Consider the following 27,922-nt stretch of genomic DNA (forward strand, 5'->3'; position numbering starts at 1 on the left):
AGGCTAGGTGCACACACACACTCCAGAGTCCGAACACTCGCCTCCCCCTCTCACCCCCCCCCCCTCACTTAAGGCTGAGTCGACCTAGGCGAGGCCCAGAACCGGTTTAGATCATCGTCACCGATGTTTCGCACTCGCCAAGGGGTAGTGATGTCACCACAGCGCTTGTGCCCGGCTAGGTGCACACACACACTCCAGAGTCTGGACACTCGCCTCCCCCTCTCACCCCCCCCCCCCTTCTTGAACCCCACGTGGTTGACGGCGCGTGAGGGGGGGGGGCGTGAGAAGCAGGAGGTGACTCCGACTGATGCAAGGGGCATCAGAAGTGAAGCTTCTAAGATGATTTAGTTTGACCGGCTGAGAACTCAAGAGAGACCAGCGGTGACGGGTCTCGGTTGTGAGCGTGGCCTGGGACGTCGATCTGCCAGTAGGGTGCGGTGATTGCTGCCGATGTGTGTCGGATTTAAATTCGCGGTGTCGTTTTCGGATTTGGCAAATGCGTGGTCACCAACGCCCGGCACACCAATAGGCCTACGACTTGTCACATCCACTGGGAATGAAACAGACGTTGCGTGGTAGTAATTGGGTACGGATATTTATTACAACCGCAGTATTAACCAGGGCGGCCGCTGGGTTAAAGGTAGCAACGAGAACCACGAGAAAGCAGCAGCAGCAGCTCCAGTGATCAGCAGGCAACAGCAGGAAGCAACAGGCAACAGTCGGGAGTAGCTGGCGACAGTGGGGGGGGGGGGGGGCAGCAGGCAACAGTATGGAGTAGTTGGCAACAGTAGGAAGCAGGAAGCAACAAGCGGAAACAAATCTACGGTCTAATTCGGAGCGGAGAAATTGCGTGGGGGGGGGGCCTGCGCCTCTCCGCTCCACACAGCCACTGCTGCCGCTCCGTCGTGACTGCTGCTCCTGTTGCTGCTGCTGCTGCTGCTTCGACTGCTGCTGCCCCGCGATGCTGGTGGTCTAGGCGCCGCTGGACTGCGTGGAGGAGGAAGCTGCTGGTGGACGTGGTGGTGGTGGAGATGGTTGATGGTCGAGGGAAGCTCCAGTGATGGTCGTGATGAAGCGCTGCTCCATCTCCTTGCACGCGCACATGGACGCGCTCAAGGTCATCGAGGATGACCAGGTGGGTGTCTCATTGTTCTTCATCGTCATTCACGAGACGCGGTTTATCCACTGCTGGATGTACCTTCCCCCCCACCCGGGCTGCCACTGTCTCTTCACGGTGCCTGCGATTCCACAATCCATCGCGTTCACCTCGTACGATACGTTCTCTGTGCGGTGACCTACCACGGAAAAATACGTCCACAGCTATATGTACATGCTGCACACACACACACAAAACTAAGATCCGCTTGTTTAGTCTTAGGCTGTTGTTGAGACAAGTGCTGTTAGCGAGCAGCTACATGAAGGCGGGCTTGGTGCGGGCAACACCACGCCCCGGACGACTTTGTCTTCTCCAGTGCTGACGTTTTGTACAGACCGCAACTCGGTACCCAAGTCGAGGGCCGGTTTCGGAATATTCGTCGAATATTCGTCAGCGATGTTCGGCGGCAGTGGTGAGCGGGAATTTTCGCTCGGGCTTGTCCGGTTCGTGGCGCAGTGCAGCGCTAACCACTGCGCCACCGCTCCTCGCACGCACACAAAGGTGCCCCCGTATGCATAAAGCCTGAACGAACTTTTGGGGCAAGTGCTGTTGGCGAGCGGCACTCTGTGAAGGCCGGCACGGCACGCGGCGTGGCTGGGTTGGCCAACACCACGCCCGGCCGCAGGAACTCATTTGAGGCTGAGTCGACCTAGCGGAGGCACATAACCGGTTCAAATAATCGTCCCTGGTGCTGTCCGTGAGCGAGAATCGAACTCGGGCGGACGTGTTCGTAACGCAGCGCGCTAACCACTGCGCCACCGCTCACACACACACAGACAGACACATCTAATATTGAACGAAGCTCGTCTCTCTTAAAAGGAAAAATAAAATATAACAGGCGACGTTTCGGGCAATAACCCTTCATCATAGGACATACAAAGGGCCTAGAGAAGTAGGGTTTAGTTGAGATACCTCTCTATGTGTCGTGAAGAAGGCCCATTGCCCAAATCGTCGCCTAGTATGTCCCTTGTTACTTTGAAGGCAGTGACGAATGAGTTCAGCGGTATTGTGTGTGTTTTTGTGTTAATTCTTAACTGTGCTTCTGCACCACTGCCAACGCAGCAGCAGCAGCCGCGTCGCCAAACCACGCGTTTTACGTAACAGAAAGTGGTCCCGCACTACTGCACGAACTGAAACACGTTCCACTCCGGTGGACACGTTGCCACGTTGCTTTTGTTTTCATTATCTCGCGATCCTGCGCTCTAATAATCAACCTCGGCACTGTATACACACGACGAGCTGACATCATCATCAGCTTCGCCATCACCGTGGGGCTCCCACCTTGGCTGCCACTCCGTTATTTGTCTCGACCATCGGCCGTCGTCCCTGCCAACCTCAAGCGGTGGCTCTTCGCACATTTTCAGAGGCGGTGGCGCTTTCGCCGAGAAGACATCATGAGCACGAGGGGCCTCCACACAATTGAAACCATCTTTGTCAGCACGATGATGATGATGGGGAGGGGGGAGGGATTTCTACATGTGTGTATTGTCGGGGGGGGGGGGGGGGTTGGTGGCGCACGCCAGATGCCGCACTAAAGGCCACCAAAGGGGCTCGCGGGACTTGCAAATGAAGAACACTGACCTGAAGCCTCCACTCGATTTTCTAAACAGTTTGAACGATATTCTTGGTTCTTTCGGTAAAGTCACGTAGAAGGGAAATAATAAAATATAAAAAAAATACGTGACTTTACCGAAAGAACCAAGAATATGAATCCGTGCAGTCACGAAAGCTTTAAATCGAAGTTTGAACGATGCCATCGAGAACCCGTGAGATGTCTCCCCCACGTGCTCATCTCTCTCTCTCGCTCTGCGTCTCGGCGTTACTCCCCAAGAGAAGAGGAGCACGTGGCGGAGACATCTCACGGGTCTTCTCGGCATACTCATCGGGGGGGTTTTTTTGTTTGTTCTGCGTTCTTTTCTGTCTCTCCCCTGAATTGCCCGCGTCTCTGAAACCGCACGTCACGCAGAAAGTAGTCACACCGCACTGATTGGAAACGTTCCTATCCATTACAGAACGTTCTCTCGCTCTCTCTCTATCTCGCGTAGGAAGAGGGGGGGGAGACCTCGGTTTCTGTTCCGGGAAATTGAGCCAGAGTCGGTAGCGGCCGAGCGTTTAGGTTCGATTCCCAGCAAGGTTGACCAATCGTTTCCTGGTAGCGATATTAATTTATATATTAGTAACACATAAATAAATAACAACGGCTGAACTAAGTTCAATACTCAAACTCGTAACGCGCTGCTGTGGAGCAGAGACAAAGACGTGTCGCAGAGTTTCACATCACGGTTCAAACTCGAGCGGCCGCCCTGGTTAACGCCCTGCAGGTGCCGTGAAAACGCTGTAACGTGCGCTCTGCTTCACGGTGGATGTCAAAGATCCGGCGACGTTATTCGCACGAGTGTGCCATTGTGTGTCGGAGTCATTGCTAACATTTCCCTAAAATGTGGAATCTCCAACTCGGGGACGTGGTTCGTATGCTCTCTCCCCTGTTCTGCGCGGGTTTCCCCCGGGGATTCCCGTTCTGTCCCCGAGCTAAAACAACGGTGTCAAGTCGCATTTGCCAAAACATCCAAATGCTGACAAATTACTCGCAGATTACTCAAGTTTGAGATCGCGCGCAGCGGCAGATACATCGATTCCCCAACCCCCTAACTGCGCAAATTTGGCAGGACCCTCCTGCAAGAGACTCACGAGACTCAGTGAAGCGTTCCTGGCTAAACGAGCGTGATGAGTATAAGAATGTAACATTATCATGGGTGACAGCCAAAATATGAACAGACCACGCTGTTATGTGTCCTCCGCATATATATATTAAAACATTTACATAGTCCATGAGCATATTTGTTTTCTACCAATCGTCACCAGCAGACTGACTGCTGATGAGACGCGGAAGGTGGAAACCAGTCCAGAGTTGACTTGTTTAAACACACGCTGCTTAATAATGTTGCTCTGGAGAGGCAATAGACGGATACAATTATATCATATACTTATTTATAGAGTAAGATATATACTATATCATACTCTATAAATAGAGATAATATAACAGGCAACATTTCGGGAAATGACCCTTCTTCACAACACAAACAGTTGTATGTATTTATACTGGTAGGATCCTCTGGTTACACCAGCCCACAGGGGATTATTTTGTCCGTCCGTCGTGCAGGGAGGGGCTGGGTGGGGAGGGTGGGGAGGGGCTGGGTGGGGAGGGTGGAGAGGGGCTGGTTGGGGAGGGTGGGGCTGGGTTGGGGCTGGGTGGGGAGGGCCTGGTCACCCCGTGGTGCCCTTATAAAACTCAACGTTTAACCTACTCACGCTGGCTTGTGCCCGCCCTCACAGCTGGGCATATTTGCGGAATACACCACGCCGCCGTTGACCCTGCAGGCCATTGACCGAGCAACCCAACGTTCCTACCAGCTCCCTCCGCAGGAATGTGTTGTATATGGCGGCCCCGCGGTGTTTGTTGACGAGTGTGTTGAGAGTTGTTGTCGTGTTTGATTGTGTCGTGTGCACACCGCTGCCAACGCAGCAGCAGCAAGCAGCACCGATTAATTTATTTACGATAAGCATGTGCTTACTGGACGGTTTCAAAGGTCAAATTAATATACGGAAACTGAACGGAACATATAACCGAGTCCTGCAAATGTACATAGATTGATTTGAAAAGTTGCGGGTGTGAGTGTTATCCGCTCACGTATTTCTCTCCGTTGATTGACCATACTTCACCACTCTGGCTGCTAGTGTTCGGGCTGGTGCAGTGGGGAGTATACCCAATGGACGGTTCAGGATACCACGGCCCAACATTTACGCTTAAATTTGTTTCATACCGACCCCGGCGACTTGGGGGTTACGACTTACAATCCTGAGCGTCTTGTAATCTGGAGAACGCGGTCACATGCGCGGTGGTAATACGGTAATGTTACACCACGAAGACTGCATGTGTGAGCAATCGGTGGCGTTCCCCTGTGGATAAACAAAGTGGCACTCGCCCCCCGCCCCCGTCTCCCCTCCCCCTCCACACCAAAATATTTGATTTGGGCGTGCCACGGTCCAAGTGACCGTAAATCTGAAGTTTATCATGGTCTACGGTGAAAATAATGCGGGGTGGAGTCGAGATGGTGATGATGGTTAAATAATGGGGGCGCAGTTGTTTGTGAATGTGGTTGAATGCTAATAATTGATGGTAGGAGAGTTGTTGATTATAGTTAAGTAATGGAGGAGGCGTTGTATTGGCAATTACGGTGAAATAACAGGGGCGGTTGTTGAGCTGGTGATTAGCTGTGCTGGTGATTGTGGTTATGTAATAGCTGTGGAGCTGTGTTGGTGAGTGTGGGGCTCGTGGGTTGTGATGGTGTGTTGGTGAGTGTGGTGACACGTGGGCTGTGAGGCTGTGATGGTGAGTGTGGTGACAGGTTGGTTGTGAGGCTGTGTTGGTGAGTGTTGGTGAGTGTGGTGACACGTTGGTTGTGTTGGTGAGTGTTGGTGAGTGTGGTGACACGTGGGTTGTGAGGCTGTGTTGGTGAGTGTTGGTGAGTGTGGTGACACGTTGGTTGTGTTGGTGAGTGTTGGTGAGTGTGGTGACACGTTGGTTGTGTTGGTGAGTGTGGTGACACGTGGGCTGTGAGGCTGTGATGGTGAGTGTGGTGACACGTGGGTTGTGAGGCTGTGTTGGTGAGTGTTGGTGAGTGTGGTGACACGTTGGTTGTGTTGGTGAGTGTTGGTGAGTGTGGTGACACGTGGGTTGTGAGGCTGTGTTGGTGAGTGTTGGTGAGTGTGGTGACACGTGGGTTGTGAGGTTGTGTTGGTGAGTGTGGGGCTCGTCGGTTGTGAGGTTGTGATGGTGAGTATGGTGACACGTTGGTTGTGATGGTGTGTTGGTGAGTGTTGGTGAGTGTGGTGACACGTTGGTGAGTGTTGGTGAGTGTGGTGACACGTTGGTTGTGAGGCTGTGTTGGTGAGTGTTGGTGAGTGTGGTGACACGTTGGTTGTGAGGCTGTGTTGGTGAGTGTTGGTGAGTGTGGTGACACGTTGGTTGTGAGGCTGTGTTGGTGAGCGTGGTGACACGTTGGTTGTGAGGCTGTGTTGGTGAGTGTTGGTGAGTGTGGTGACACGTTGGTTGTGAGGCTGTGTTGGTTGTGTTGGTGAGTGTTGGTGAGTGTGGGGCTCGTTGGCTGTGGGGCTGTTGGTGGAGTTATCACTTCGCTGCGACGGGCAGAGGAAACGAGGGCAGCTCATGATTTCACTTCGAGAAAGCAGAACAGGAAGAGCAGGGAGGAGACGCGCAATCGTACTGTTTACAAATGCAAAGGTGCCCCAGGTAGCCTGTGCATGGTCTGCTGGGGCAAGTGCCCTTCGGCAGCATCTTGTGAAGATCAGGACAATTCCCGAGGGGATGGTGTGGCGGTCATAACGATCGCGATTTGAAGTCGAGGCGACCTCGTGGAGACCCGGTATCGGGTGAAGATATCTCACCCGCCACTTGTGTTGGCCGTGGCCTGAAATTTTACTTCGACCGCAGAAGTTCGTAGCACAGTGCGATAACCACTGCGCCACCACTCCCTCACACACACACACACCCACCAATATACACGCGCACACATCTCTACATATAAAGATCTCCCGCATTGCCTTTAAACTGCGGTTGGGGCAAGTGCTGTTAGTGAGCACCTGTGTAGGCCGGCACGGCACACGAGGTCGTGGGTGGCCAGCACCGCGCCTGGCCGCCTTTGTCTCCCCAGTGCTGATGTTTACACACGACCCCGGGTACTCATTTAAGGTTGAGTCGACCTATGCGAGGCCCAGAACCGGTTTAGATCATCGTTACCGATGTTTCGTCGTGAGCGAGAACTCGCACCCACCCAATACACACCGCTGCAGGTAATAATTTAAGGCTGAGACTGCCTAGGGGAGGGCCTATGACCGATTGAAAAATATTCGCTGCCACGGTTATTGCTCGCGAGCAGGCAATCGAGGTCGGGTGGCCGGGTTCGTAAAAGCGCAATGCGCTAACCACTGCACCACCGCTCCCCACATGCGCTAACCACTGCGCCACCGCTCCCCACACACGCACGGTGGATATATAATCATCATGTGTCTCCTACTGGAGGGGGTGAACACGAGGAAGGGGAAGTTGCCCGTCACACGAACGTGTAGATGTTGTACGGTACTCGCGCACTTGACACGGCAAGCCACGGAAAGGGAAGGAGTCACACTTCCAGGAATTGAAGTTTCCCTTCGACTGAGGCCTTGCTCGGTATTCTGGGTAAACGTGTGGCCATGCTCAATCCACTGCTGGGTGCCGGCCTCAATCGGGCCGCTTGTGGCTCGTGGGAGTCAATTTTGGCAAGGCTTCAGCACACTCTTAGGGTCAGTCTAGTTTTGCAGATGTTCCGTATCAAGTTTGGGTTTTTAAATCGCGGTGACGTCCTTCATGCCGATCGCATCTCTCACAATCGCAGAGGAACCACAGGCGAGCGGTAAGGTAGCAGCAGAAGCAGCAGCAGCAGCCAGGCGCTGCCAACAATTGCCCAAGTTCTGCAGTCCTCTCTATATACGAAGGTGTTGTGAGGCCAATTAATGAGTAGCGAATCGATGCGGGAGGAAACCGGAGGACCCGGAGAAAACCCACGTGTGCCAGCGAAGGGGCAACAGGCGATCCACTATATAGAAGGAACAGATGGAGATTAGTCCGCACTTTGCTCTACCACCTTCTGAGGGTGAGCCACGGGGACATGACATCTCCTCGCCACGGGAAGAGAGTTGGAAAAGATGGAGGTTTAGTCCACAATTTGCCGTACCAACTCCTCCTGCCAGAGCCGGGGGATATGGCACCTTCTCGATGTGCAAAGGGGAAGGCAGTTGGAACGGATGGAGATTAGTCCACACGTTGCTGGTGAGCCAGTGTTCGGCTTCCGAAAGCCCAACGGGATGTGAGTTTCGCAACATGTGTGGTACGGCGGGAGACCAAAACCAAACATCGCTCTGTGCAGGGGCATCGAGGGGCAGTGTAGCTGCCCTTTGCTGCCCACAACGTAGCCCCCGCGGCAGCCTAGGCACATAGGGAGGGGGTCACCCGTCCACACACTAGGCAGGCTCAAAGCCTGCTTAGCTTTGTGGGTGGACTGTGTATATATGTACGTGTAAGGGTGGTCACCCGTCCACACACTAGCCAGGCTAAAGCCTGCTTAGCCTTATGGGTGGACTGTGTATATATAAGGGTGGTCACTCATCCACACACTAGCCAGGCTCAAAACCTGCTTAGCTTTGTGGGTGGACTGTGTATATATTATATATGCACTGCTTATATACACTGCTTATATTATATATACACTGCTTATATACACTGCTTAGCTTCGTGGGTGGACTGTGTATATATATACGTGCAAGGGTGGTCACCCGTCCACACACTAGCCAGGCTCAAACCCTGCTTAACTTTGTGGGTGGACTGTGTATATATATTCATGCAAGGGTGGTCACTCATCCACACACGAGCCCAGGCTCAACGCCTGCTTAGCTTTGTGTGTGTTTTGGCCGTATTTTCGGCATTGTGTTGCATTGTAATTGTCTGGCGTTCATTCGCCCAATGATCGGAAACAGAAGGTTTTGGTTTGGATTATGATTATAATCGCAGTTTGTTTTACGTGCTTTTGGTGTTTCTATATATTTAGGCCTTATTTTTATATTTGTTTAATACCACAGTGGTCCGATCATTAAACTTCAATTTAAAATTTTCCGACGCTGCAGTGCGTGTTCATGAGCTCAGTTTTATCCGCAACTTCATCAGAATATTTGACCAACAAAAACTAAATTCAACACATCCGTCAATAACGCCACCATGCATGGCATCAAAAGAATGAAACATATAAAAGGCGACGTTTACAGGCAATGTCCCTTTTTCATTATAACTTATAGAGGCCAGTAGAGAGACAGAGTGGATGGAAAGGAGTGTAAACTCCGCTTGTTGACACCACGGGGGCCAGATGATGAGAATTACAGTACATGTTTGTATTCCCAATGGCCAATTTTCTGAATCTTTATTGAGACTGGAGGAATCCGATGAGCTATGAAGCTCTTCTTCACAGGTGTCCAGTAGGTTTAAATACAAAATGGCATGTTAAGTTACGCTAGTAGTGGTTATTGAGTAACAGACAATCCCCTGCAAAAAAAAAATAACAATAACTACTGTACTAAATAAACTAATTTATATTAAAAGTAAAAATATAAAATGTTGCTGGCACATTGCATTGTGGGAATAGTTGTTCACCACGAGAGCTACAAGGCAACAATCCGCCCAGCACTTCCTTTCTGGGCCCAATCACCAACATTTCAATAAAAACAGTGTAATTGCCATTGAAATGGTCCTGTATTTTACTATTAAACTGTATTAATTCATGTTCTATCAACTCTTATGAGCCACTCTATATCTCTGGCTTCTCTAAATTATTTGCTACGATAAAGGGTAATTTCCCAAAGCGTCACATGTTATATGCTTTTCCTTTGAGGCCACGCATTCAGTTATCGTGACATGTTGAGTTTTTTTTCAATTTGTGCACCACTGCCAACGCAGCATAAATATATGGGCAGTGTGTTTTTTTCATCAGATTGCTAAACTGTATTTAATTATTTTAATTGTTCCACATTTTTATTATATATTTAGTACAAAGATCACCCGTATAGCCTTAACAGGCTGTTAGGACACAGCACACGATGGGGTGGGTGGTCAACACCACGTCCGGCCGCCTTTGTCTCCCGAGTGGCGATGTGTTTACACACCACACCAGGTACTCATTTGAGGTTGAGTCGACCTAGGGGATGCCCAGGACCGGTTCACATAATAATAGTTACTCGTTTGAAGCTTTCGTGACTACAGGAATCCATACGCTTTGGCTATTTCGGTAAAGTCACGTGGGTATAAAATAAAATACATCACGACGTTTCGGGCGCAACACAAGCGTCAGGTTCCCACCTGAGGACGAACGCTTGTGTTGCGCCCGAAACGTCGTGACGTATTTTATTTTATACCCACGTGACTTTACCGAACGAACCAAAGAGTAATCATTGTTGGTGTTGGCCGTGCGCTCGAATTGTCCCCCAGACAAATGTTGTTGCCGGGCGTGGTGCTGGCCACACGAACCCCATGGCGGGACCCCGGGGTCCCGAATACACGGAAGTCAAAATCGTAATCAATACATTCATTTTTGGCGACTCCGTCCCACCGCGCACATCAACGCCGCGACCCGCCTGGCGCTGATCATTCTGTTGTCACTTCGTGTCCAAGCGCAGCAGCGAGGACGAATGCGCACAAGAGCTGAACAAGCGAATGCACTCCATGCTCGGGTATGGGCAAGATCATAAGTCCTACCCAAAGCTGCTCAAACTGCCTACACGACTTAAGTCCTTTATGTGTCATACCGGGATGCATAATACAGTGAAACTGCTCTCTTATCTTCATTATTACGTGTCACCTACCAATGTCTGCAGCCAGGATCAATCGGTGACAATCCTATTACCTGCAGATATTTAACAGATGAGATGCTTGCACCGTTAATTCATCCTGTTTGATCATACTTCTCTTGTCCGCATGCATTTGTGCAGATAGGTTTTTTTTGCGGTTAAGCCATAGTCCCCACGTACCGCTCGTATCAATGCAGATACGAGGAGCGGCGACCCACTACTCTGTAGAGTAACATTGGTATAAACGCTTGTTACAATATGAACAGCGCATTTAAAACTATTTCATGTACTGTTTACAAAGTGTGTTCACAAATCCACACTGAGAAACACGATGATTGACAGAGGGTTGTAAATTATTTTTTCGATAGTGTATTTAAATAGAGGTACTGCAGGCAAGTAGTGTTCCGTTTTAAAGGTATAGTTTAACAAGACAACACTTGCCACCATCCTTCAAACCCATTGGTGAAAAAGAGCAAAGTTTTTGTTGACATTATAGTATAATATTTGTGCCCTTGCGGGCATTCGTAGCTGCTTGCTAACAGCACTTGCCCCAACAGTCTGTTAATGTTTATATGGTTGATCTTTTTCTTTACCCCACACATGCACGTGCTTTCACGTACACAACAATAACGCCCGCTATTCGCCACTAAGTGGCGGTGACATCACCACAGCCCCTGTGCCAGGCCAGGTGCACTTTGAGGCCACGTCAAGTGTGGAAGGCTCGCTGACAGGTCACGGGACAGATCCAGGTGCCGTGGGTTGACTGATGTGACTGGCAGATGCACCAGTTGTGCCAACTCGCTACATTTGAACTGCTTGGCGCTTCGCTCGTTTTTTGCGAGCATCGCTCCTCTGCCCTCCGTTGTTGTTGGAGGGCGACTGCCTCCACCTGCCCACTCGCGTTCTTCACGAGCCTCCTGCATAGAGGCCGATGCGATCTTAGCACCACTGGTGCCGATCTTCGGCAAGTCCACCCAGCTCCCCCATCCTCCTGGACCGCATCAGCTCCATCTCTTCTCCAGCCCGTGCCGTGCCCGTTTAGCCCTCTCTATCCGATCAAACATAAGCCGCGTGCGCATACGGTGGCTGGGCATGCTGGCTACATGACTCAGCCAGCGCAGCCTTGCCTGCCGTGCACACGCCTGCACACACGCGCGTACGGTGTTCGCGATGCCCAATCACACGCGGGCTGACCGCTCGCCCACCACGTGTGCTAGCCGTGATAAGAAATCGCCCCGTGTATGCGGCGTCACCTACGCGTTTTCATGGCCGGATCTGAGGTTTTTTTTGTTTTAAACGAAGGACGTGGTGCTGCTGACGATGGTGGTGATGGTGGGGGCGGTACGGGATGGATATAACACAGTCCTTCAGTACTGCAATGAGTTTGCCTGGCGGTGGCAGCTACGTTAACACATCACTGTGGAAGCAGTGAGAGTTGGTAGATTACACACATGACAAGAGTTATATATATATATTTTTTAAACTAACTTTTTCATGATGACCAGTTTGTTGTTGTCATACAAATGCAGGAGTCACACTGTTAGTAGCCATGGAGTAACAGAAACAACCCTTCAATAATCACGATCGATAACGAAAGTCTGCGTGGTGAACCTCTTTTGGGGGCCGTCCATAAATGACGTCACGCGATTTTTGACGATTTTTGACCCCCCCCCCACCTCGTCACACATCGTCACAAATGTCTGATCTCCCCTCCCCTAGGTGCCCATCGAAACCAATAAATAAGCTAATTATTTTTTCATGATGAGTTAAATAAAAAAGTGTTGCTGGCACATTGCATCGTGGCAATATTTGTTAAATCCACAGATCAATGCATCCCGGGGCTCCACCCCAGTGGTGGTGGCTGCAGCACTGTGCAGCACAACACATCTCTAAACCCCAAATAATTTTAGGTTTTTTCGGTAAAGTCACGTAGGTAAAAAAATTAAATTAATAAAAGTAAAATAAAAATAAAATAAAAATCACGACGTTTCCTAAGAATATGAATCCTTGCAGTCACGAAAGCTTCAAATCTAGAACCCAAATAATTTCACAAGGAAACAATTCACCCCACATTGAGAAATCTCCCCCCCCTGCCCCACTCACCACTCACTCCCTCTTAATGGGGGGGGGGGGGGGGCAGGGGGGGGGCGCTCGACTGCGCGTAGCCTGGGGGGCGCCTGGCGAGTCTCGTGGGCGCGACTTACAGGGGTCATGGGCAGGGGGCCGGAGCTTGCGACGGGGACTCTGTGATGGGTTGTCAGGTGTGGAGCAAGGGTCGGTGGTGTTACGGTTAGGGGGTCACCATTTGGGGCAGGTATTTAAGTCGAGCATTACGGTTAGGGTCAAGGTTAGGGTTGAATTAGGGTGAGGGTCATGGTTTGGATTTGGGGTTAGGGTTGGGAGTCAGGGTTAGAGGTTAAGGGTCAGGAATAAGGGCTATGGGTTATGGGTTCGGGATGAGGGTTATGAGTTTGGGGCTGTGTTTACAGTTGGGGGTAGGCACGTGGCTAGGTTCAGGCTTAGAGTGTAGCTCTGGATTTAGGATTAGGTTTAGAATCAGCAGTACAGTCATCGTTAGGGTCAGGAGCCAGGGAGCTGTGCTTAGGGTCATGGGTCAGGGGTCGGCAACCCGCGGCTCCGGAGCCGTGCAAGGCTCTTTAGGACTGCTTCGTGACGTCACTCACACTGCATTGTGGCTCTTGAAACATAAAGTTGTTTTTTACAGAATTCTAACAAAAATGCCCCTTCTTATTTTGTTTGTCGATCCCTGGTCATGGTTAAGGGTAAAGATTATAGTTAGGGTGAGGGGTTGGGGATAATGGGTCATGGGCAGGGCGTACGATTGGAGATCGCGTACCTGAGGTCACGAGCTGCCATTTGGGAGGCGTTTCTGGCGAAGCACTGCCCCACCCCTCGCTGCCCCTCGCTGCCCCTTGCTGCCCCCCACTGCTCCTACCTGCCCCCGACTGCCCCTCACTGTTCCCGGCTGGCCCCCTCTCTGCAGGAGCCGTCGTACAGCTCGGGGCGAGCTCCATCTCGTGGGAGCTCTTCCCCCTTCTCGGGGTTCAAGTCCCCAGCCAAGCGACTCGGCAACCCGGCACAGGTGAGCTGGGGGGTGGGGGGGGGGCTCCTAGGAGAGGCGGAGACCCCACAGCGACAGCCCCGAGTCTCCCACACCACCCCCCTTATATACCGTGCGTGGCCACGCCCCTGACCCGTGGCCACGCCTCTATTCCCGAACCTTCTCGATGGCCCGAGACCACTCGTTCTACCGGCTGACTCCACACTCCTCTTACGTCATCTGGCCACGCCCCTATTCTCGATCATTCCCGTGGCCACCAGACCATTCGCACTGCAGGCTGACTCCCCTGTCATTACCTCCCGTGGCCACCAGACCATTTGCACTGCAGGCTGACTCCCCTGTCATTACCTCCCGTGGCCATCAGACCATTCGCACTGCAGGCTGACTCCCCTATCATTACCTCCCATGGCCACCAGCCTACTCGCACTGCAGGCTGACTCCCCTGTCATTACCTCCCGTGGCCACCAGTCCACTAACACTGCAGGCTGACTCCCCTGTCATTACCTCCCGTGGCCACCAGTCCACTCGCACTGCAGGCTGACTCCCCTGTCATTACCTCCCGTGGCCACCAGACCATTTGCACTGCAGGCTGACTCCCCTATCATTACCTCCCATGGCCACTAGTCTACTCGCACTGCAGGCTGACTCCCCTGTCATTACCTCCCGTGGCCACCAGACCATTTGCACTGCAGGCTGACTCCCCTATCATTACCTCCCGTGGCCACCAGCCTACTCGCACTGCAGGCTGACTCCCCTGTCATTACCTCCCGCGGCTACTCGTCCACTCGCACCGCAGGTTGACTCCCCTGGCATTAAACACGTGTCCCGAAGTGTTACCGCTTTGCCCCTTCCCCCTCTCCGCCCGCAGCGCTCCGCCAGCTTTAGGGGGCTGCAGCGCCCCTCACCCCCCGCTCTCCGCCCCTCGCCCCCCACCCCCCCGCGCCGCCCGTGCCGCACCGCGTCGCGCCTGTGGAGCGAGACGTTCGCCTCGGAGTCCAAGAGGGAGCTCAGCACGCGGGACGTCCGCAGGCAGGAGGTGAGACGCAGCGTCGTCGTCATCAGCAGCGGCATCATTAGCAGTGTCATCATCAGCAACATCATTAGCAGTGTCATCATCAGCAGCAGCATCATTAGCAGTGTCATCATCAGCATCATCAGCAGCATCATTAGCAGTGTCATCATCAGCATCATCAGCATTATCATCATCATCAGCATTATCATCAGCAGCATCATTAGCATTATGATCATCAGCAGCAGCAGCATCATCAGCATTATCATCAGCAGCAGCAGCAGCATCATCAGCATTATCATCATCATCAGCAGCAGCATCATCAGCATTATGATCATCAGCAGCAGCAGCGTCATCAGCAGTGGCCAGAGCGGTCCCTAGGGTCCGGGGCCTGGGGGTGACAGCCCTGGGCCCTGTGCTTTGGGGGTCCTGCGCTTTACTACATCTGACATCGTGAGGTCGTCACGATGTCAGACAGCATCACCAAACGATGCGGCTGCTGTGCAATTGTGTCATTTGTGGTGTCATTTTCGAATTGCTTTGAATATTATTTTAAACATCTGCTGTCTGTACAATAATCAACATCACCATCAAACGTAATAGCAGCAGCATCATCATCATCAATAAATATCTATTCATAATCATCAGCAGCAAGTGTCGGTGAGCATTGCCAGCAGCAATGCTTCAATCAGCAATTGTATAATCAGCATCGGCAGTATCATACGTAATAAAAGCATCATCATCAGCAGCAGCAGCAACATCATGAGGTTCAATATCGTCATCAGCCATACAAATTGCGATGATCATCATCAGCTGCTGCAGCAACACTGATGATGATCATCATCATCATCTAAATTTGGACCCATCTCCTCCTCTCCCAAGGCGATCTTCGAGTTGTTTCAAGGGGAACAGGACCTCGTCGAAGACCTGAAGCTCACCAAGATGGTACGAGTCGCCATGGCCCGGCACGAGCACGTCACCGTCACCGTCACCTCGTCACAGCCCCCCCCCACACTCTCACCCCAGTATTGAATAACAAAAACAATTGCAGCATTGCCCCCTCTTGGCGGACTTAAACGCACGCTGCGTTCAACTTGTGCCACACAGTGAGAGCTGCCACTGGGGGGGGGGGGGGGTCATGCATTCAGTCATCGCGCGTAGCCAGCGAAGCATCGTTGCGCTAAACACGTGACCTCTTGCGACCTCGCATGAAATTGCTCTTGCTGCCGTACACCGGTGGCGTCTTGAGCGATTTCGTTTGACCCGCGGATCACGGGGGTCACCGAGGACATCGATGACATTACGAGCGCAAGATGAGTGCGAGCTGTAGTTGTCGTCGCTAGCCGGTACGCGTGCTAACTCGCCGTGACCCCCTCCCCCCCCCCGCTCCCAGGTTTACCAGGACCCCATGCGGAAGCTGAACATTATGAGCGAGGAAGAGTCGCAGAAGATTTTCGGCAGCCTGCAGTCGCTGGTGCCTCTCCATCAGGGTGAGAGATCATCGTCATCATTGTCAGGAATCATCGTCACCAGCAGCAGAACTATCCTCATCAGACCTTTATCATCTACATCTGGGGATGCGCTCCTGATTTTCAGGTGAATAAAAATAAATGATCAAAATCTGGGTTTAGAATTGTTTCGGATTTTGCCGCAATCCGACAGGAAGTGACATCACCTGAATGATCGACAATCTGCCGAGGCTACTGCTGCCTGTGGTAGCAGTGGTGCACAAATAACAACAAAAAGTCGACACAGTTGTCAATAACACCGTGGCCTTCATAGGCAACGTAAACAACAGGCAACGTTTTGTACTATGCCGGAGGGCCATTATGAGTCACCTCTGATGTGTGCGCGCGTATGTGAGTGCATGTGTGAGTGCATGTGTGTGTGCGTGTATGCGTATGTACGTGTGCGCCCGTCTTTGTCTTAGTTGTGCGCGTGCGTGCTCGCCAACACCACTTGCCCCAACAGTCTGCTAAGGCTATACGGGGGAATCTTTGTCTGTTGTGTGTTTATCGCCGAGCACAGAGCTCGTGGAGCGGCTGCAGGAGGCGAGGGGTCCCGACGGATCCGTGGAGCGAATGGGACAGATCCTGCTCAACTGGGTGAGCATCAGCACCCCCACGCCTGTAACCCAGCACTGTCGCGGCGAGGGTTGGTGGATCACGGCAACGTTGTGAAACTTCCTTCCCCCGGGCGTCGAGGAAGTGCCGTACCCGAAAAGGCGGCATAGCAAAAATGTGGACTCCACCCGTTTCGTCTGTATGGGATAGAGTGTTTCCCCCTCGCATGCGTGCATCCGGGTGCTCCGGTTTCCTCCCACGTGTAAGCACTCATCAATTGGCCGATAACACCTTCATATATAAGGGATCACAGAGCTCGGGACAATCGTCGGTGCCAACTCATCGCGTGGCTGCTGCTGCTGCCTTCCAACTCGCCTGCGGCCCGTCCTCGTGCCCGGCTAGGTTCCCCGGCTGCGCCCCGCCTACCGCGGCTACTGCTCGAGCCAGGCGGAGGCGCGTGCTCTGCTCGAGTGGCGGCGCCGCGACGAGGAGAGGGTGAGCGACTTCCTGCGGCGCTGCCGCGAGTCGCCCTTCTCGCGCCGCCTCGACCTCAGCAGCTTCCTGGACGAGCCGCGGTCGCGCCTCGTCAAATACCCCCTGCTGCTGCGCGAGGTCCTGCGCCACACGGGGCCCGCGCACCCCGACACGACGCCCCTGCAGCGAGCGGTGAGCGGACGGCATCGTCGCCGTCATCATCATCATCATTATCGCCGCCGCCGTCATCATCATCATCGTCGCCGCCGCCTCCGTCGTTGTCATCAACAACCCGTAATCACTCCTCCACAGCAAGGGGTCGTTACAATTACCGTCATCATCATCATCATGATCGCCGCCACCATCATCGTCATCAACAACAACCCGTAATCACTCCTCCACAGCAAGGGGTCGTTACCATTACCGTCATCATCATCATCGTCATCGGCAGCGAAATCACTCTTGCCACCACCGGCACCACCACCATCATCACTAACACTATGGGCATCATCATCATCATCCCAGCTGACCTCACCATGCTTACGATCGTGTAGAATCATCACCCAACAATTCAACAACAACAACAACAACCGCCATTCGCCACTAAGTGGCGGTGACGTCACCACGATGCTTGTGCCAGGCCATGTGCACCTTGAGGCCACGTGAAGTGTCGAACGCCCGCTGGCAGGAGGTCACGGGGCAGACCCAGGTGCCACGAGTCGACTGACTGAGATGACTGAGATGACTGGCTGATGCACCACCTGTGCCCCCTACTGTGCCACCCAACAATTCACCCACTCACTCACACACATACGTGTGTAGTGACATAGAATGTGTCACTAGGGTGTGTAGCGCTGGTTGCTGGCAGAGAGGGGGATCTGAGGGTGTAGCAGCCCGGTCTGCCAGCAGGGCACGTGATAGGCCGGGGAAAGGGGATGTAGGGCAAAGGTGACAGAGGGTTTCAGTTTGTGGTTCAGTTTCATTCATTAGGTGTAACCCTGTGAGCCATGCGGCTCTTGACTCGGGTGCAACCGCAACAAAACAAAAACATGAACAAGAAACATCTCAAAGTGACTACACGCAACAGAAAAATCCTGGAAAAACCAGCAAAGTCTTCCAACAAAAAACAACGCATTTCAACGCTGTGTGCAAAAATCCCAGTGGGATGCAAGTCAAACACGTGGGGTGAGGCCCAGAACCTTCTGGTAGGTTCCAGAAGGGGGCGTGGCCGAGGGCGGAGCCAGGCCACGCTGGGGGGGGGGGGGGGTAAAAGGGAGGCCCCGACTCTGGGTCGGGGCTGTCGTCTGGAATGGAACCCGTCGTGCGACGTCTTCGGCGTTGTAGGCCAGACAGTGTACCGGCTGTCCTGACCAAGTGTGTAGTTATCCCCCGTGCCTGTGATGGCTGGAATAAATGTGAATGCCTCCTACTACTCGTGTCTCCCAAGTGAGTCACTACACATGTATCACCATCTGGAGCTGCAGCAGCAGAAGCATCTCTATTATATACCGACCACAACCTCCTCCACCATGATCATCATCAGCACCGCCAACATCATCATCATCACCACCACCATCACCATCACCACTGGCCTGGCACTCACTCTCCAGAGTGCAGAGGAATCACCGTGATCTTGGCCATGTGGAATCATCACCACCAACATCATCATCATCACCACCAACATCATCATCATCACCACTAACATCACCACCACCAACATCATCATCACCACCAACATCATCATCACCACCAACATCATCATCATCATCACCACCAACATCATCATCACCACCAACATCACCACCAACATCATCATCACCACCAACATCATCATCATCACCACCAACATCATCATCACCACCAACATCATCATCATCACCACCAACATCATCATCACCACCAACATCATCATCACCACCAACATCATCATCACCACCAACATCATCATCACCACCAACATCATCACCACCAACATCATCACCCCCAATATCATCATTTCTTCATTATTGACGACTTGCAGCTCGGCACACGGCAGATGCCTGCGCAGCGCGACTCACGACCTCCTCTTGATACCAAGATCCAGGATGGTCATCGTGTCTATGCGCCACTTCTCGGTGGCAGCCCCAACAGTCTGGAACGCCGTCACCCCTCTGCACATTCGCAGCATCACCTCAATCGCCTCCTTTAAGAGACACTTTAAAACTCACCTCTACAACCACGCTTTCGAGCTACTCTGAGCTTGGCTCTGCGCCTCTGAGTTGCGGCCGTTACGTCCGCAAATTTGCGAGCGTTATAAATTGCATTATCATTATTAACACCACCAACATCATCACCACCACCAACATCATCATCACCACCAACATCATCATCATCATCACCAACATCATCACCACCACCAACATCATCACCACCACGATCAACATCATCACCACCACCAACATCATCACCACCACCACCACCATCATCACCACCACCAACATCATCACCACCACCAACATCATCACCACCACCACCACCAACATCATCATCATCACCACCAGCATCATCACCACCACCAACATCATCATCATCACCACCACCAACATCATCATCACCACCAGCATCATCACCACCACCAACATCATCATCATCACCACCACCAACATCACCACCACCACCAACATCATTACCACCACCACCAACATCATCATCACCGCCAACATCATCATCACCACCACCACCACCACCACGACCAACATCATCACCACCACCAACATCATCATCACCACCACCAACATCACCACCACCACCAACATCATTACCACCACCACCAACATCATCATCACCGCCAACATCATCATCACCACCACCACCACCACGACCAACATCATCACCACCACCAACATCATCACCACCACCACCACCATCATCACCACCACCAACATCATCATCACCACCAACATCATCATCACCACCAACATCATCACCACCACCAACATCATTACCACCACCAGCATCATCACCACCACCAACATCATCACCATCACCACCACCAACATCATCACCACCACCAACATCATCACCACCACCAACATCATCACCACCAACAACATCACCACCACCACCACCAGCATCATCATCACCGCCGGCGCGTGGCGGTCACGTGCTCTGTCCGCAGCTGGAGGAGTCGCAGGCGCTGCTGGAGGAGATGGACGCGCTGGCCGGCGAGGCGGAGTGCCGCTTCTTCCTGGAGCGCCTGGAGCTCGGGGACGGGGAGCCACGCGAGCCTCGGGAGCCGGGGGGGCCGGGGGGGCCGGGGGCTGCGGGGGCACTCGGCGCCACGCGCAGCTTGCGCTGCCAGGGCGAGCTGCGCAACCTGCGGGGCACCGTGAGCACTCGCGCGGTCGCCAGCAGCATCGGCATCAGCATCATCAGCATCGGCATAATCAGCATCAGCAGCATCGGCATCGGCAGCAGCGACAGCAGAAGGATCGTCATCATCAGCAGCATCAGCAGCATCATCATCAGCATCATCATCATCAGCAGCAGCATCATCATCATCAGCAGCAGCAGCAGCATGGTCATCAGCAGCAGTATCAGCAGCAGCATCAGCATCATCATCAGCAGCAGCATCATCAGCAGCATGGTCATCAGCAGCAGCAGCATCAGTATAATCAGCAGCAGCATCGTCATCAGCAGCAGTATCATCAGCAGCAGCAGCAGAATCATCATCAGCAGCAGAATCATCAGCAGCAGCATCGTCGTTATCATCATCATCGGCAGCAGCAGCATGGTCATCAGCAGCAGTATCAGCAGCAGCGTTTGTCGTCGATCGGCCGTCACTGTTCTCGTCCTGTCGCTGGCCTTGTTATTGTCGTCGTCCACAGCACAAATCATGAACATTGTCCATGAATTGTCATCACCCAGTGACATCATCATTAGACCTCCTTTGCCAGTACCAACATATAATAATAGGGGTTTCCCCCTTTTTTCTGGCAACAAAGCTGAAACCTTTTTACAAGGAATCATGTGTGCATTATCCACAAAACTTGCAGTCGTGGATGTCATATTTATTGTTGTTGTGGCCGGCAGCGTCATTGTTGGTGTCATCTTCGTATTGACGACTCACTCGCCCACTTACTCACCCATGCATTCACCCATCCACTCACTCCCTCATACACTCACCCACCCACTCACTCACCCACTCACTTACTCACCCACTCACTCACTTACCCACTCACTCAATCATCCACTCACTCACTCACTCACCCACTCACTCACTTACTCACTCACTCACCCATCCACTCACCCACTCACTCACTCACCCACCCACTCACCCACTCACTCATTTACCCACTCACCCACTCACCCACCCACTCACTTACCCACTCACTCACACACCCACTCACTCACTTACTCACCCACCCACTCACCCACTCACTCACTCACCCACCCACTCACTCACCCACTCACTCACTGAAAGCCTTATCCACCCACCCACTCACTCACTTACCCACCCACTCACCCACTCACTCACTCACCCATTCACTCACTTACCCAGTCACTCACCCACTCACTCACCCACTCACTCACTTACCCACTCACTCACCCACCCACTCACCCACTCACTCACTTACCCATCCACTCACTCACCCACTCAAACTACCACCCCACCCATACACTCACCACTCCCCACTCCCTCACCATACACTCACTCCCCTCCCCCATACACCAATTCACTTTTAAATCTCAATTTTAAACTCATTTCTGTAGAACTGCTTACAGTGCGGAAAGAAAGTCAATATACATACACTTGTCCCAGTGTCGGATTAAGCTAGTGCGTGACCTGTAGCATATGTTATCAAGGGGCCCTAAATATAAAAAAACGCATACATATTAAAACAAACATTTTTTTTTACTTGCACAGTAAAGTAAAACAAAAATTAATTTGCTATACAGCCAGATAATACGACAAATCGCTAACCTTAAACACCCAGTCGTTCATAAAAGTTGAAGGCATACTGTTTGGTTATTTCGGTAAAGTCACGTAGGTAGAAATACAATTTAATAAATCACGACGTTTCGATCGCATCACAAGCGAACTTCATCAGGTGGGAAGTTCGCTTGTGTTGCGATCGAGACGTCGTGATTTGTTTATTTTATTTCTACCCACGTGACTTTACCAAAAGAACCAAAGAGTATTGATTCCTGCAGTCACGAAAGCTTCAAGTCAAGTTGAAGGCAGTATAGTACTATAGTAATAGAGCAAGTGCAAAATCACTGAACCGGAATTGATAGCTTGAAAGCATTTTAGCGCGGGGCCCTTGAAAGTGCGGGACCCGCAGCTACTACATGTGTAGCTACTTCTGCTACCAGGAACACATTCCTGCGGAGGGAGCTGGTAGGAACGTCGGGTTGCTCGGTCAATGGCCAGGGTCAACGGCGGTGTGGTGTATTCCGCAAATATGCCCCACTGTGAGGGCGGGCACAAGCCTTACAGCACACGTGTGTACAGTGCCCTGTGCAGAAATGTGTACAGTGCTCAACTAAAGGTTTTATTTTGACCGGGCAGGGCCCACTGAGCTGTATACGATTCGGAAGTGACATGGCCTCGAATGATGGCTCAACGAATTGGCGGCTTAAATGTCGAGATTGAGTGCCGTGGCCGCCTTCCCCACCCAGCCCCTCCCTCCCCACCCAGCCCCTCCCTCCCCACCCAGCCCCTCCCTCCCCACCCAGCCAGACCCTCCCTCCCCACCCAGCCCCTCCCTACCCTCCCCTCCCCACCCAGTCCCTCCCTCCCCATCCAGACCCTCCCTCCCCACCCAGCCCCTCTCCACCCTCCTTTCCCCACCCAGCCCCTCCCTACCCTCCCCACCCAGCCTCTCCCTCCCCATCCAGACCCTCCCTCCCCACCCAGCCCCTCCCCACCCTCCCCTCCCCACCCAGCCCCACCCTCCCCTCCCCACCCAGCCCCTCCCCACCCAGCCCCTCCCCACCCTCCCCTCTCCACCCAGCCCTGCCCACCCTCCCATATTTGGAATGCACGACGGACACAATAATCCCCTGTGGGCTGGTGTAACCAGAGGTTCCTACCAGTATAATCCGGCACTGACTTATCCGCTCACCCCCACCCCCCCTCCGTGTCACCCACCCACCCCACAGAAGGTGCACGTGTTCGTGTTTGGCACCGCGCTCGTGGTGTCACGCCCGGGCTCCCGCGCGGCGGGGGGCCGCGGCCCCCGCTACCGCGTCACGGGGAGGCCCATCCCCGCGTGCGACCTCGAGCTCTACGACCTCCGCGACGGCGAGGTCAAGGCGGGGGGCTCATTCCGGGGGGCCTTCGGGGCCAGCGAGACCGGTGAGGGGCGAGGGGGGGGAGAGTGTGGTGGTGAGGGTGAGAGTGTGATGGTGAGGGTGTGGTGGTGAGAGTGTGGTGGTGAGGGTGTGGTGGTGAGGGTGTGGTGGTGAGGGTGTGATAGTGAGAGTGTGGTGGTGATAATAATAGTGGCGGGTGGTTGACCCGGTCCTGGGCCTCCTCGCCTCGTGTCCACTCGGCCTTACATTATTACCCAGGGAGACAAAGGCGGACGGGCGATGAGCTGGCCACATCACCCATTCGTGCACTGTGCCAGCTTTCATTGGTGCTCGCTAACAGCACTTTCCCCAAGGCTCATACGGGGAACATTTATATGTCTTTGTTTTTTTTATCTTTATTTTGTGTGCGTAAACAACCGCACTTAGTCCACTCAATGTAACCCGCTCCTAACACCCAACCTCTCTCTCTCTCACCTAAGCCGCATTCGTCTAACCCTCTCACTTAACCTCTCCGCTCTCTCACCCAACCCCTTTTCACCCAACCCTCTCCCACTTACCCCCCCGTCCCCACTCCTACCACCCCTCACGTGACAGCCAAGAACTTCTTCAAGGTGGGATTCCGGAACCCGGCCCACGGCCCGTCCCACACGCTGCAGACCTCCGACTCCTTCAGCAAGCAGCAGTGGCTCGGCCACATTCGGGCGTCCATCGCTGAGCACCAACAGGATCTTCAGCAACATCAACAATATCATCAGCAGCAGCAACAGCAGCAGCAGCAGCAGGGACTCAAGGTCGAGGCGCCACCAGTGATGATGAGGAAACGAGGAGAAGTCCTCTCCAGGCTGCGCCCCGTGTCAGCCATGCTTGCGTGCCCGAGGACCTCCGCCCAGGTCTGTCCCGCGGCGGGACCTGGCGCCGGAGCCGGGAAGATCGGAGCCGGGAGGACCGGCGGTGGGAAGGGCGGCGGGGTTGGCAGAGCGTCCGGTGACGGGAGGGGTGAGCGGGCGGACCCCGGAGTTGTCGATGTCGATGCCGCAGGAGATGGGGACGGGAAGTGGAGGACGTCTCACGGCATCACGGTCAAGGTGACACCGGCGGGGATGTGATGGGGGGCCCGCTGGCCCCTCCCCCCTCCTCCCCGGACGACGAGGTTCACCTCGTGAGGCCGCCGCGAGGTCACTCCGCAAGGCCGCGTCGTTGTTATCATTCTCGTCGTCGTCGCCGTCATCGTCGTCGCCGTTGGATGGCTCGTTGGTTCGAGTCAGCAGTGGCCGGTTGTCAAGTTGGTTAAGAATAGAGTCAGGACTCTCACTAGCGGCTGATTGGCTGTTTGGTTATGGGTAATTCTAGGTCTAGTGGCTGATTGGCTGTTTGGTTATGGGTAATTCTAGGCCTAATGACTGATTGGCTGTTTGGTTATGAGTAATTCTATCACTAGTCGCTGATTGGCTGTGTTAGTTAGGAGCAATTCTAGCTCTGGCGGCTGATTGGCTGTTTGCTTCGGGGTGATTCTCGCTCGAGTGGCTGTTTGGTTATGGTTCGTGGCAGACCTTGACTCTGATTGGCTGTTAGCCTCTGATCCGTTTACCCGCCTCTCTGCGATTTACCGCATCCCGCGTCCGGTGCTCACGATCGCCGGGGAAAACCGCGAGACCCCCGCGTGGGGCAAACAGGGATACGGATCTCCCCCATACCCCGTGAGTTGTAAGGGTCGGCTTTATTGGGAAATTCATCGCTGCCACGAAGGGGTCTATTCTGCTCGCTCGAAGTGATTGTCAAACGTCCATGTCTGCACTCGTTCCGTGTTTATGATATTGCTGGCTCTGCAAAAACGTAGAAACATTATCAGTGCGAATGCTGGTTTAAAATATTAGCACGGTTGGCTATGTACGGAGCGAAAGAAGTTCAACGTGCACACAATATACTTTCGTGCGTGTTGTCGGTCAGTGTAGTGGTAAGAAAAACTCAACTTTAAATGTTTTCACTGGATATTGTTTGTTGCACTATCAATTTGGCATGGGCCTACGGTTCACTCGGCAAGAATATCTCGAGTTATGATGATGTCAACTTGTAACGTGGTGCCGCCGCGGTCTTCCCTCGCTCTCGAAGAGAGAGAGGACGACTCGGAGACGCGAGGAGGAACCGCAGTCGAGCGGGAAGGCAGCAGGAGCCAGACAACGAGGAGCCGGCGCCACCAGCACTTGCCAAAGCTCTCCGGTCCTCTGTATATCAAGGTGTTATCGGCCGACATTTGAGTGTTTTAAAATGTGCGGAAACCGACGCACCCTGAGAAAACATGCACGTGCGACAGGGAAACACTCTACCCCAATCAGATGGAACAGGTGGAGTCCACATTTTGCTGTGCCGCTTCTGGCAAAGCAAGGGCACGAAAACCACGATCGACGCCCACGGGAAGGGAGTTTTGCAACGTTTGTGTGATCCGCCAACCCTCGCCGCCGACTCCACATCGCTGGATTACACCGCCTGGCTAAGTAACGATGATTATAATAACATCAATAATGCTGCGTACGCATTCGTTATCAAGGGAAGCCTTCACCGAGTCTCCAGACTTCTTCAGGGAGGTTTTGGCCAATTTTCAAGAGCAACGAGAGTTTATGCCTTCGCGTGCGAGGGAGGAAAACGGAGAACCCGGAAAAATCTGGGGCACGCGCACGAGAGGCGGTTCCACTCAACGCTCCGCGCTGACGGATTCAAGAATCCGTCAATCTACCATCATCTCCTGGCCACATTGCACCCACCCCATCGCTCGCTTGAGCTTAAAGCGCAGAGAATAATTGTACGTGCAACGTAAATGATACACTGTTACTTTCAGGTTAAGGCCTATGCACACGAGGGTCATGTAACGTAGGATATGAATCTAATTCCGGCAGTGGATAAAACAATGCCATGTGTGGTGTATACAACAAAATAATAATAATGCGTTAAGACCCAGGCAAGGTTGAGAGGTCATCGTGGCCCAAGCTGGTAATGACACAAAGCAGGGCACCTCCCAGCTGCCAACGCATTCCCGACCCTCCACCAGAATCCCACAGCTGCTGACACACAAGATGCAGAGACGACCTCAAAGATGTGCCCTGACAGCCTTCCACCATCTAGCCGTAGATATATTCGAACAGAGATGCAGACTCACACATAACCCTACATAACGTATTTTCCCGCATATAACCCGCAGACACATATACCCCGCAAAAATAGCATTTTGTGTAAAGAAAACTTTTAGATAGCCCGCACCTTCATATACCCAGCAGGGTCTTGTTTTGTTTATAAAAAGTGGTATACCCCGCGGGTTATATGCGGGAAAATACGGTATTCATACAGAGACCCAGAGACTCATAGATTCACACAGACACCCATTGTCTCACACAGAGACCCATTATATCCCAGTGACAGACTCACAAAGTGACCCAAAGACTCGCACAGAGACATACACACAAACTTCCATAGTTCCATAGAGACCCATAGACTCGCATCGACACCAATAGGCTCACATAGAGACCCCTCGACCCTCCCTGACGCTCTGCCACCATCTGCTCTTCGGTCTTCTCTTCTCCCTGGTCTCCATGACCACGGAGACCAGGGGGATGATGATTCGTCGTGATTATCGTTTTGGTCACGATGATTGCTTGGGGCCCGAATGGGTGAGGCTCGCAGAGTCGTTAGCCTGGATGCCTTGCCTGGGAATGCATCATGGTCAGCAGGGTGCAAAGGGCCGGTTGGGGACGTGCCGAGCCTGTGGTACCTGCTGAGAGAAACCGGGCCCCGTGCCTTAACCCTGAGCCGCTATACTAAACAATGTTTATCTTACCAGGTAAAGCCCACTGAGCTATGTAGCCCTTGATCAGAAGCGACCTGGCCACAAATGATAGCTCCACGAAGTGGCTTGTCGCGTGGAAATGTACAGCAGCCAAATAACTCTAAAACTCATGTTTCTAAATATGGAGGGAAAACCCGGATAAACCTTGAGAAAATTGAACCCACGACCTCCTGCATACCAGGCGAGGTCGTTAACATCTCGCCACCGTGACGCCGTTGCCGTGATCGCTCCACTGCTGGACGAAGGCCTCCCTTCCCCCCGAGCTGTCGCCATCCCTCGCGATCCAAGGATGCAACTGATCTGCCCGGCGCCTACGCAGAAATCAATTTCACGGCTCCCATCTCGCTCGGTGGCTGTGGCCCACGGACGCGTCGCGGTCCCTTTGCCGAGGCCTTAAATTGACCTCCAAACGTTCTGGTCGATTTACGATAATATGTTCGATATTTAATGTAAAAAAAAAATCTCACATTTGGCTCACGTGTACATAATGTGGTAATAATTTGCGCTGTCTAATAAAGCCAAAGGTTTTGTGTAGATAAAGCGGTTTTGAGTTTTTTTT

General features: G+C 52.8%; 1 protein-coding gene across 1 annotated transcript; it reads left to right on the plus strand.

Annotated features, from left to right (window-relative positions):
• Nucleotides 1–747: 747 nt before the first annotated feature.
• Nucleotides 748–27,903, plus strand: LOC144729355 (rho guanine nucleotide exchange factor 3-like). The gene is made up of 10 exons (XM_078609559.1): nt 748–1,135; nt 13,608–13,706; nt 14,554–14,721; nt 15,577–15,639; nt 16,088–16,184; nt 16,723–16,799; nt 17,160–17,423; nt 20,389–20,598; nt 23,376–23,571; nt 24,123–27,903. The coding sequence occupies exons 1-10, from the start codon at nt 1,061–1,063 to the stop codon at nt 24,632–24,634; spliced, it is 1,761 nt and encodes a 586-aa protein (XP_078465685.1). The 5' UTR covers nt 748–1,060; the 3' UTR covers nt 24,635–27,903.
• Nucleotides 27,904–27,922: the final 19 nt, after the last annotated feature.

The sequence above is a fragment of the Lampetra planeri genome, chromosome 32 (genome assembly GCF_965212315.1).
Source record: "Lampetra planeri chromosome 32, kcLamPlan1.2.h2, whole genome shotgun sequence".
Lineage (NCBI taxonomy): Eukaryota > Metazoa > Chordata > Hyperoartia > Petromyzontiformes > Petromyzontidae > Lampetra > Lampetra planeri.

Excerpts from the sequence above, each read along its gene's own strand:
- LOC144729355 (XM_078609559.1), top strand. The coding sequence starts at position 1,061 with ATGGTCGTGATGAAGCGCTGCTCCATCTCCTTGCACGCGCACATGGAC. Across the intron at positions 13,707-14,553 it reads GACTCGGCAACCCGGCACAG|CGCTCCGCCAGCTTTAGGGG; the intron begins GTGAGCTGGGGG and ends CTCCGCCCGCAG. Across the intron at positions 20,599-23,375 it reads TGCGCAACCTGCGGGGCACC|AAGGTGCACGTGTTCGTGTT; the intron begins GTGAGCACTCGC and ends CCCACCCCACAG.